Source organism: Otolemur garnettii, unplaced genomic scaffold (genome assembly GCF_000181295.1).
Source record: "Otolemur garnettii isolate 467f Iridium unplaced genomic scaffold, OtoGar3 scaffold00055, whole genome shotgun sequence".
NCBI classification, from domain to species: Eukaryota; Metazoa; Chordata; class Mammalia; order Primates; family Galagidae; genus Otolemur; species Otolemur garnettii.
In genome coordinates, this window is record NW_003852450.1 from 11851219 (window position 1) to 11863290 (window position 12072).

The window sequence follows — 12072 nt, forward strand, 5'->3', positions numbered from 1 at the left end:
ATGACCTCAGTAACTTCCTTACAAAGATAATGTCTGTTTTGAATTATACTACCAAAAATTAGTTTGTCTACTTTAACTTCATATAAATGGAATTGTATAGTATATATCCTTTTTTTGTCTGGCTTTTTACACTCAGTATGATTGTGGATTCTTCTAAGGCAGTAGTTTTTGTTTGTTTGTTTTTTATATAACTATATCACAATTTATTTATCCATTCTACTTTGATGGATACTTTCTTTACATTTACTTGGTTCTATTATGAATAAAGCTGTCATGGCATACTTGTCCGTATGTTTTCATAAACCTATGCATTCTTTTCTCTTGTGGATATGCCTGGCCCTGTTATTGATGGCTCATAGGATATATTTACATTCTACTTTAGTAGGTACTACTAAACAGTTTTTCAAGGTATTGTGTCAATTTACACTACCATCAGTGCCGTATGGGAAATCCAGTTGATACACTTTCTCAGCAGCATTTGATATTGTCTTGTATTTTTAATCTGTCTGATGGATACGTAGCACTATCTGAAAGTAGCTTTAATTTGTATCTCATTAATGCAATGTAATGATCTTGAGCACTATTCATCTTGCCCTATACTTACATTGTTCATTTGGATATCTACCTGTATGGAATACCAGATTTATTCTTATGCTTATTTCTTAAATTGGATTGTTTTCTTCCTAATTGATTTTTAGACATTCTTTCTATATGCTGGATATGAGTCCATTGTTGGATTTGTGTATCTATCTATCTTGCAGATATCTTCTATTCTGTGACTTACCTTTTTATTTTATTAATTCTATCTTTTAATACACAAGGGTTCTGAATTTTAATGAAGTCATATATCATTGTTTTCTTTATAGCTCTCTATCCCAATGTCAGTAATACTTTCTTGCTATTACCTTTTAATTTAATTTTTATACTTAGGTTCATGAACCTTCTGTCATTTACTTATATGTATGTGAGCAGGTAAAGTTGTGTTTTTGTTTTTTTTTTAGCATATCTACTTACTGTAGCATTATTTGTTGGAAAGACTGTCCTGTTCTTAGTCCATTTCATTGGCATATTTGTTTTAAATTAAGTGATCGTATATGTAATTTTTGTGAACTTTCTATTCTGTTCCATTGGACTATTTTTATGATATATCTTTGTATTTATACTATTCATTTAAATTACTGTGGCTTTATAATAAGTTTTAATTTCTGGCAGTATAAGTCTTCCAATTTTTTCTTTTTCAAAGTTTTTATTGTTTTGATTCCTTCATGCTTTTATATAACTTTAGACACACTTTGTTAATTTCCACATGCAGATATACCTAGTAGGAATTATTGAAATTTCATTGAATTTGATCTTTTCCTTGATTGATTATTTCTACAATATTGATGCATTTAATTTGTGATATGGTATATTCCTTGTCAACTTGGTTTTTTTAATTTTTTTCAATGATGTTTTGTAGTTTTTAATGTAGATATCTCATACATCTTTCATTAGATTTATACTTAAATATTTGATGTTTTTGTACAAAATTTTGAACCTTTTTAAATTCTTTCTGACATAGAAATACATTAGAATTTGTGTATTGATTTTTTAGCCAATGACCTTGCTAAATTCTCTCATTAATTTTTATGGTTTAGCTCTTTTTTGGATTTTCTAACATACAAATAGCTCATTTAACAGTAATAACAGCTTTGTTTTTACTTTTTTAATCTTCATAATCTCTCTTTTCTGCGCCTGTAGCTCCGTGGCTAGGGTGCCAGCTAAATACACCAGAGATGGTGGGTTCGAACCCTGCCTGGGCCTGCTGAACAATGACGACTATAACCAAAAAATGGCCAGGCGTTGTGGCAGGTGCCTGTAGTTCCAGCTACTCAGGAGGCTGAGGCAAGAGAATCACTTAAGCCCAAGAGTTTGAGGTTGCTGTGAGCTGTGACATCACAGCACACTACCCAGGGTGACATAGTGAGACTCTGTCTCAAAAAAAATTTTTTAAATAGAAAAGAAAATAGAATTGAAAATAGAAAATAATTTTCCTAATCATTTCTTCACTGGTAGCTAATTTTCCATTAAATCTATGTTCCAAATTATTAATTTCAGTTGTTTTATTTATCTTTTATAGAGTTTCCCTTTTTCCCATAATTTCTAATTCTCTGGTAAAATTTTCTTTTTCTATATTTTCTGAACTTATTAGTCATTATCAATTTTAATGTCTTACCTTGTGATATATTTGGTTCTTCCTTGTGTATATCACATTTTCCCCATTCTCTTGGCATTTGATCATTTGGTACTATTTCTTTACAGAGCTGGTCAGTATGTATTGAAATTTAGATTTCATGAATGAAAAACTACAGAGCTCTTGAAGATGGGTTCTGTCCTAGATATATTTAATTAAAGAGATAGAATATATGATGACATTGAAGTATTTCTGGACTATATCTGATATACTTTTCTCCTAGTTCAGTCCATCATCATTCTGGCATTTCAACTGGCAGTGTGATATTTTTATCAGAGTTTCCCACTTTGATGAGACCTGCACCCTAGTCTCTGCCTCTTCAGTACCCTTGAGATTGCTGAAAAATCTATTGGCTCTTCAGCCTGCAAACCACTGGTTTCTAGCAATGTTCATTTTATGATTTGACAAATATAGATATTTTGGTTTATTTCCTCTGCTGTTTCTTCCTTTCCTGGCTCCTGACACCTCAAATGCTAGGTAGTCTTATTCAAATGAGATTTCGTGGGAGGGTGACCGGAAAGATCACCTATATATCTGTCTAACAAGGAAGGGTACAAGTGAACTTTTCTAGAACTAGAATATAAATGTTTTAACACAATGACTAAGCAAACGACATGAAATTTATGTGAACCAGCTTGATGAAAGTATTTCAAAATGTATATGAAAACACTACACTGTACCCCATGTTTGCATTAATGTATACAGCTATCATTTAATAAAAAAAAAAAAAAAGAGATTTCCTCAAGTTTTGGGCTGAAGCTTGGTCTCTCTTTCCCCGTATTCTGAATCTAAAAGTGCGCTGAGGAGAGAAGAAAGCACCTCCATACCTTCTTGTGTCTGCAGGATTTTGTCCTTTTAGGTTTTGGCTACCTTAGTTGTGTTTTGTTGCTTGTAAAGAGTTGATTAGTTTTTGAGTTTTTAAAAAAATATTTTATCCTTCCACCTCTCAACAACAAAAGACATAGTATGATATAAACTGCTTAATCAAGTCTGAAATAAAAGTCCTTCAAGGTACATGTTTCTCATGCCAGTTTTTAACATGTAAAAACTAATCCTGTGGACCGTTTTAGTTAAAGGCTCATAGGTTATTATTATTTTAGCTAAGAAAAGTTTGCTTTTCTTTGAGTTTATTTTACTTCCTCCTAGTCTTAAGAGGCTCTTTTTTGTAGGTCATGAAAGGGATGATTTATAGGAAATGCACTCAATTTCTGTTTAATTATTGTTAAATAGATAACTTTACTCCAAAAAGTATGTTGCTTTAGTCTGTGTTCCTTTTCTGATCAAGTTCATAGTATTGTGTATCTTTAAGCACTCTACATTTGTTTGTGTATTTAATGATATCAACATTTCCTTCGTGAATTTTTGTTGTTTTATGAACGTAAATTTATTTTTCTATTGAAAATGACATTTTAAAGTGATAATAGAAACTTATCATAGGAATATGATATGCCTATCTCAGTCCTAATTTTCTAAAAAACATTTGCTGCACACTAGAATAGATGGACTATGACTCTTAAGTTAAAAAAAATCTATCCAGTTATAAAATCTTTTTTATGAAGATGCTCAGAGACAAACATGACTAGTGCTATGCCAAAGAAGAACACTTACCATCAATACTTGTCCCTTTAAAAATAAACTGTACTTCTTTGTGGTTTTAGAAATGCCGTGATAGTGTTTTTATTTTTGAAAGCTATCATAAAATGCTCTTTGCATGACAAGTATTGATGCCAGGGTTTATAGAAAGAATTTTATAGTTCTTGCATTTTGGAAGTATAAATTTTTTTCCCCTCAAAACACTCTTCTTTGAGCTTTTTCATATTATCTCTCATTCTGGGTGTTCATTTGTAAAGTCATATGTCAGATGCTATGTGTTCTGTACACAGTTAAAAATACTTTTTATTTCAGAAACATTAATCCCTTATATAATATATTACTTTTGTCCCACTTCTTTTTGGCTTATATCAGTAATGATATTAGTCCAGAAATAAGTAGAAATCTAATAGTACCAGGTACTTAAAATCCCAGTCTCTATATTTTCTGTCAGTAGCATTTGAAAGATCCATTGGCTACAAAATAATTAACAAATAACTATTTGATATTTGTATTTCAACTTGAAAATGTAATTATCTCTTTATTTTCTCAAATACCAGATTTGATGATGTCTTAACTATTTGATATTTGTATTTCTCAAATATGAGATTTGATGATGTCTTAAATAGAGAAACATTAATGATCTCACTAAACCCACGAAACAATTAATACATAACCTCATTTGGTTTTAAAATGTACTTTGTGTGTATTGCCATATTATTATGTCTAGGTATATTAGTTTTCTATTGCTGATATAACAAATTACCACAAATGTAGTGGCTTGAAGAATACAGATTTATTATCTTACAGTTCTCTGAGTCAGAAGTCTGACCCCAGGCTGAGACTGAGGTATTGATAGGGCTATATTCTTTTCTGAGGGCTCTAGGGAAGAACTTACTGCCTATTCATTCCAGTAAATGGCAGAATTTAATTCTTGGAGTTGCAGCACCAGGACCAAGATTCTAGTTTTCTTGCATCTTGTAAACTGAGAACTTTTCACAGTTTCCAGTGGCCACAACGTTGCTTGAGTCCTAGCTTCCTTCTTCCATTGTCAAATCCAGCAATTTGTGGTCGAGGTCTCATGTCTTAGTCACATCTCTGTGATCCATTTTCCTTTAGTTATTAGCTATTTTTTAAGATGCCACCTTGACAGTCCTTTTGTTAAGTTTCCTCATTTCAAAGTCTTAATTATATCTTCAGAGCCTCTTTTATCTTGTAAGGAAACTTATTTACAGATTTCAGGGATTAGAGTGTGTATGTCTTTCTGCAGCCATTATTTTGCCTACTACACTGGCTAACGTAGTAATTTATAATGTTTTATATAAAAAGAACTTCTTCAATATACAATGTGAGAACCTGCCTTACAAAGAATTGAAAACTGTTCCAACTTCTTATTCTTTCCACTGATCAACTCTCATTATTTAGACCTCAGGCTGGAGATAGTCATTCTTATCCAAAGAACCATGCCAATCAGAATTCCTATTTTTTTTTTTTAAATCCTCATTGGGTAGAAGGAAATCAAATGTTTATTTAACAAACCTTTTTGAGGACTATAGTGGGAATAAAAATCAGTAATAATAATAATGATGTTAACTTATGTTTCTTAATCACTTACAATGTACCAGATACAGTGCTAAATTAGTTCACTTTCTTCTTACTCAGGCCATTCAACTTTATGAACTAGGTACCATTGTTATGTCATATTACAGGTAAGGAAAGTAGGCTTACAAGTTAGAGAGCTTGCTCAAGGTTTGACTAGTAAAGCAATACAGCTGGAATTCAAATGTTTACGCTCATTCTTTTTACCTATTTACTGTCTCCCTTTTGTGGTAGCATGTAATGTAAATGCTATTGAGAAGTTCTTACACTTATTTGCATGGAAAATTTGCTACTTAAAATCATTATCTTATAAGTGAGTACATTTTACATTTCATTTCATTCTTGTTCATACAGGTGAAAAACCATACAAATGTCAAATTTGCAATCAGTCTTTTAGAATTAAGAAAACATTAACAAAACACCTGGTTATTCATTCTGATGCCCGACCTTTCAACTGTCAGCACTGTAATGCAACATTTAAGCGGAAGGACAAGCTGAAATACCACATTGACCATGTTCATGAGATAAAATCTCCTGATGATCCTCTTAGTACTTCTGAGGAAAAACTTGTGTCTTTGCCAGTAGAGTACTCATCTGATGATAAAATCTTTCAAACAGAAACAAAACAATATATGGACCAGCCCAAAGTTTATCAATCAGAAGCCAAGACTATGTTACAGAACGTGTCTACTGAAGTGTGTGTCCCAGTAACATTGGTTCCGGTTCAGATGCCTGACACTCCCAGTGATCTGGTTCGTCACACTACCACACTCCCTCCGTCTTCTCATGAGATCTTGCCACCACAGCAACAGTCAACCGATTATCCACGGGCAGCTGATTTAGCTTTTCTGGAAAAATACACTCTCACTCCTCAGCCTGCAAACATAGTTCATCCAGTCCGGCCTGAACACATGCTGGACCCTAGAGAACAGTCCTACCTTGGAACGTTACTGGGCCTTGATCACACTACTGGTGTCCAAAATATTCCTACCAGTGAGCATCATTCATGAGTCAATCTAAACATTCCACAGACTTTTTCATGGTTACGTGCTAATGATAGCCAAAAGCTAATGGCTTTTAAATTAGTAGGGCTGCTATTTTTTCATTTTCTCTAGTTTCTCAAGTCCTTAGAATAATTTTAAATCAAGAAAACTATGTATTTCTTCTGTTTACTGAACATATGAATATTTGGATACACTTTCTGACATAATATTTGAAGTGAGCATTTTTATGATTTTAAAAGGTTATTTAGTGCTAATTTTTAATGGATTCTCAAACTTTTCAGAATTAGTAACTGCTGACATTATGTTTTTATTTTTTAATTATCAGTGGATATGTTTGTTCTTCTTTAGTGGCATTTGTCTCTTTTCCCTTTCCTATCTTACAAACAACATTAAGGCCCATATACCCTTTAAGAAGGCACTGTCAGAATATACTGATGATTGCACCTGTTCTTATTCTAATTTAAGATTTTATTTTATCTAGATTTTTAAAATCAAAATTGGTAATTTGAATTTATAAGAAAGTCTTTAGTTATTTCTACTTTGTCTTTCCATCTGTCCATAATTTTAGATTATCATTATTCTATGGATTTTTGATAAATTCAAAGCCAGAAAGATAAGTAATGTAAGTTTATCTTGTTAAATGTAGGATTAAAATAATTATATAGATAATAATTGGCATATATTTCAGTCATTCTGAATAAGAAAGACAAAAGGTCTAGGTATTAAATCATAGAATTTAAAAATATTTTAAAAGAAAACTATGACTGTTTTGTCTAGACATATTTCAAGGTAATTGTACCTCTAATGGTTTGCCATTTCTTTCAGAAACATTAACAATATTTCATGGCATTTATCTTCATCTCACTAAGGAAGGGGTAATTAAAACTAATGAAATTTGATTAAACATGCTATTTTTGATTTCTTTCACTTTGGCTAATAGAAACTCTGGAAAACAGAGCTTAGTGAGATAATTCATATATAATTGTTAGAAAAGGTGCCAAACAAATTATAAAATGTGTGTCTAGTTTAACTTAATGCTGTTGAATTAAATGGAACCACTACTTGTATGCAGATTTACATGCACTCTAGATGTGTACTTTTGCTTTAACATATGCCTAATGGGAGTAATTATCCTTGATTTATATTTTTGTACAAGACAAAAGTTGGGGACTGGGTGAAAAGAAATAGCAGTTACAGCAAAACCTCATTGATTAAAACTAATTGAGGAAAAAAGTCAGTCAGAAGAATTAGATACCTTTAAAGACATGCACTTTCCATATATTTTCAAGTCAATTTTAACTTAACTAAGATGTTTCCTAGTAGAGTTGCTTGAGGATTAGATTAGGCAGGGTTGATTTATTATTAGCATGTCATTTGTATATAGACTTGCTACTTAAAATCATTTTAAAAGTTTTCTTTTTCAGTTTTGTTTACACTTCTTATTGCTTAAAGCACTTTTTTTTGTGTGTGTGTGTATAAACTATAAAGTCTGGCCTGGCCCTTGTGAAAAAAGAATCACAAATAAAATAATAAAGTTTTAGGTGAATAAAATTTAAGCCGTTAGTAATGAGGGGAAACTATTTGCTGAAGCACTTAAGAAATGAAGGTACTTGACAGGAACATTTGCCATACTAGGCAAAGATAAAATAAAATGAAAAAATGTTGAGAATTAAGGCAGTAAACCAAAGTAACTCATATAAATAATAAAACCAACCTGAGTTTTGCCTCATTTATCAAGGTTTGGTTGTAATTATCTTAAAACCAATAGACATAATTACTATGTTCTTTTTTTTTTAAAGCACTCTTATTTACTTTGTGTGGAAATGTTATATCTGGGGTACTTAAATGATTGAGCTTGACCATATGAGGTACTGTTAGTCTGTTTAGTCTTTCAGATCAACTTTTAAAAATGCATATCTTTATGATTTTTATCATAGACTAAGATTGTGACTAAAAATTTTACTGTCATAAAAAGAAATCATACCTAAAAGTGTACCCTGTCTTATATATAAGTTAATGTAGAAAAGTCTGGACTTAATAAAGGGGCAAATGGTGTGTGTGTGTATATATATATATACACCCACACATGTGTAAGTATGATGTATTATACATTTGGCGGCCGAAAAAGAGGATATCGCATTTTCACATTGAAAAGAATACTTTGCTTTTTTGATGATAATTTACTTTAGGATTCTTTTAATAATAATGTCCTAATACTTTAGGTATATGTGATTTAATTGTACAAACTGGTTTACATAGAATTTTTCTGGAATACTTCTCTTTATGTAAGATGAAGTATAATTATATAATTTAGTTACTGTTGTAGGTAAATTTGAGTAGTGACTGACTATTTCATGAAATGCTTTCACATGTTATTTCATTTGAACCTTAAAGTCAGTTCTGAAATAGAAAGGATATGCTGTATTCCCATTTTAGAGAAAAGAATCTGAGGTTAAGATAAAAGGACTCACTTAAGCTCCTGTGGTCCATGAGTGGCAGAGCTCTAAGTAGAGAAAGAAGAAAGCTAGCATTAATGAATGCTTATTGTGTGCCAGGCACTACATTCTTTCATTTAACCTTAACCCAGTCTGAGAAGTAGGTAGTGTAATTCTTATGAAGAAATAGTCTCAGTGGGTGAACAAAAACAAAACAAAACTACCCTGCTGCCTCTTAATTTCTGAATCTACAAGAAATTTTAAAATTGTGAAAACCTCATGGATTTGGGCAAACTGAATGTATATAAGCTTTTGAAGTTGACACAAGTATAAAGTGAGGCCTACTCTTTTCAGTCGAACTCTTATATTTGATTTAGAGTATTTGGGACAAATACTCTATAACTCTAAAATCCATTTGTTTTGTAACTACACTTAAAAATTTTGAATCTTGCAACTAAGTTTAGCCTCATTCAGATTTTTTTAATTTTATGAACATAATTTATTGTTTTAAATTAATTTTTTTAGCAGATAGCAGTTAGCACTTAATCTAGAAATTGAATAATCTATCAAGTGCAGAAATTTGTTAATCTGTTTTGACTTACATGCACCAAAGATTTTTAGTAGGTATTAAATAGTTTAAAAGAATTTAAAATCTTTGTTGTTTGAATAAATATTTGTCCAAAGAAGCACAGTTGAAGTCCTAGAATAATGGATTTTTTAAAAAGAATTGTTAGCTTGAATACTGAGATTAAGAATTAAGTGTTTGTGTTTCTATGTATAAAAATAAGAGCAGAATACTCTGGGAATAATCATACTGATAAACCAATAACAAGTAAGAGTACTCAGTTTTCCTCAATTTAATGAATTAATATCTTTTAGTGAACACTATTAAATGCTAAATAATAAGCTTATTTTTTACACTACACTATCAAAATAATTTTTGCCTTAGAAATTTTTTTAAGTCAAGTTGAGATTATTTTTGTAAGAAACCCCACCTATTTTTTGCAGCCTAAAATACCATTTAAGGTTAGGGTTTGGTCTTGTACCAGCAAGATTTAAACAACAACTGTAAAGGTAGTGGTCTTTGCATACATTTAAATAATTTAAACATTTATTGCTGGAAGAAAAGAGTAGCAAAAATAGGGTTTTTAATTGGTGCTTTATTAAATAAATGACTTCCTTTTAAGTGACAGTAGGTCATGAGACAGGTACACTAATAATTTTCTATTAGACTTCAAAAGTATCTAAACATCTTTGTAGTGTAACTAATAAAGTATTTTTTAAGGGCTAATAAGTAATTATTATCATTCATTACTTTTTACTCTATAATTGCAAACACATTAAAAATACAATTAAACTGGTATATTTATACGTAAGTTTGAATTTCCTTCCAGCCATCTCACTCTATGTATCATTGATGAAAAGTCAAATTTGACAGATTTGAGCATTAGCTCTTAGTGTCCTTTCATAGCCAGTCTTTTCTGAATTGAATGCTTTGTGCCTTTCAAATGTGTTGTATTTGGTTAGAGTTGATTCTGCTGGCTAGATTATACTAGTTAGTAATTTTTTTTAATGGATCTTATGTTTGTGTTGCCTGCTGGTAGGGCAACTTTTTTTTAGGTTTCTTTATGTTTGTAATGGCAAATGGGCACTAAGTACTAGTGTGAACATTTGTTTTTATTTATAATTTTAAAAATCTCTATTGTGGCCTTTATAGTTACTGTGAAGCCACTCCTGGGCCTGTCTCTAGATGATTAGTAGAAGAATCTGACAAAATAAGAGGAGTGTATCTGCATCTCTGTCTCTCTGTCTCTCTTTTGTAAATAAAGAGTTACGTAACCATAACCACACAGTTCTGCACTGAATGACTTCTTTTTTCAGTTTGCCTAAAACTGAACAAGAGGTGATGGTTCGAGGTGAGTTTCTCATTAGGAGCAGCAACATCCCAACCAATATATTACTATAACTTGAGTTGATGGACTCAGGAAAATTAGGACTTTCAGACAAAGTTGTATTTGGATATTGTAAGATTCAGTGCCAAATTGAAAAAGACTAAAACTCTATTCTTCAGTAAGGGACAAGTAGCGTTTCTAAAACTTTAAGCAGTGTTGTGGTCAGTGTTTCTTGCTGTTAGAGTGAATAATGGATAGTGTGAGAATAATTTTCTAAACAATTTCTAGGAACTAGACATTACTTCTTTAGACCCTGCCCTTTTGCACATTTCTCATGCTATGGGCTGTCTTATTTTTCTTGGGGTATGCCCTCTTTATTTTCTCTGAAATTATTTTGACTTAAGATACTTTCCTCTCATGATATTAACATGCTTCCTACTCTCCAGCATTAATGTGATAGAAATAACAGGATTAAGTTATGTGGAAGATGTGAGGAAGAAGGTTTTGGTAGAGAAGAGTGCTTATGTTTTGCTTACTCTTCAGGTACCAACTTGCTGTGTATTGTTCTTAAGTCTGTGATTCTTGAAAGAGCCCGAAACAACTTAAATTTAGCCTTTGCAGCCAGATATATAAAGAGAAATTATGGATTATGTTCAGAGAATAGAGGTTATAAAAAGAATAAAACCTCTCCCCCCCCCCCAAATTCTTAAAGACAGGTAATATCAGTACTCACATTGCTGTTGGAAATTCTAAAACATTTATTTAATAAAGAGCATGTACACACCTAATTGTTATTGCACCTCTTTGCTTGGTATTTCTGCTTGCATTAAAGTTGGACAATGTGTGCTGTGGTATAATTATAACATTTTTATTCCTTCCAACAATCAGACTCTTCGTATCCCTATACATAAACCTATATTACAGTTGATGAGTGGGGCTGCCAAAAAGTGATACAAAGTTGGGCATTTTGCTACTCCATGTGTGTAGTAAATGTTCTGATTAAGGGGAATTATGATGTACATTAAAGTAGAAATGCGTTTGAATTTGTTTTCAGTCTCAAATCATAATTTTGGTTTTTAATTAAGGATACTGTTTAAAACAAGTACAAAGAAAAATCTAAAATAACGAATTCATTATTGTCAACTGTGTGTAAAGTACCTTGTGAGTTTTATAGATATTTTGGTTGTCTCATGTTTCTTAAGTAAAATGTCTTTATAGAAAAATACAGTTCTCTGTGAAGAATAGGAAGTGTATTGTATATTGAACTAGTTCTTTGTGTTATTTTGATATTTAAAATAAATATAAAGTTCTTTGATCCT

General features: G+C 31.4%; 1 protein-coding gene across 1 annotated transcript in view; it reads left to right on the forward strand.

Annotated features, from left to right (window-relative positions):
• The window catches only part of ZBTB41 (zinc finger and BTB domain containing 41), a 46817-nt gene extending 34745 nt beyond the window's left edge, over positions 1-12072 (forward strand). The window contains exon 10 of the mRNA XM_003792309.3: positions 5777-12072. Coding sequence (XP_003792357.1) covers positions 5777-6432 — 656 coding nt within the window. The 3' untranslated portion in view covers positions 6433-12072. The remainder of the gene's footprint in view (positions 1-5776) is intronic.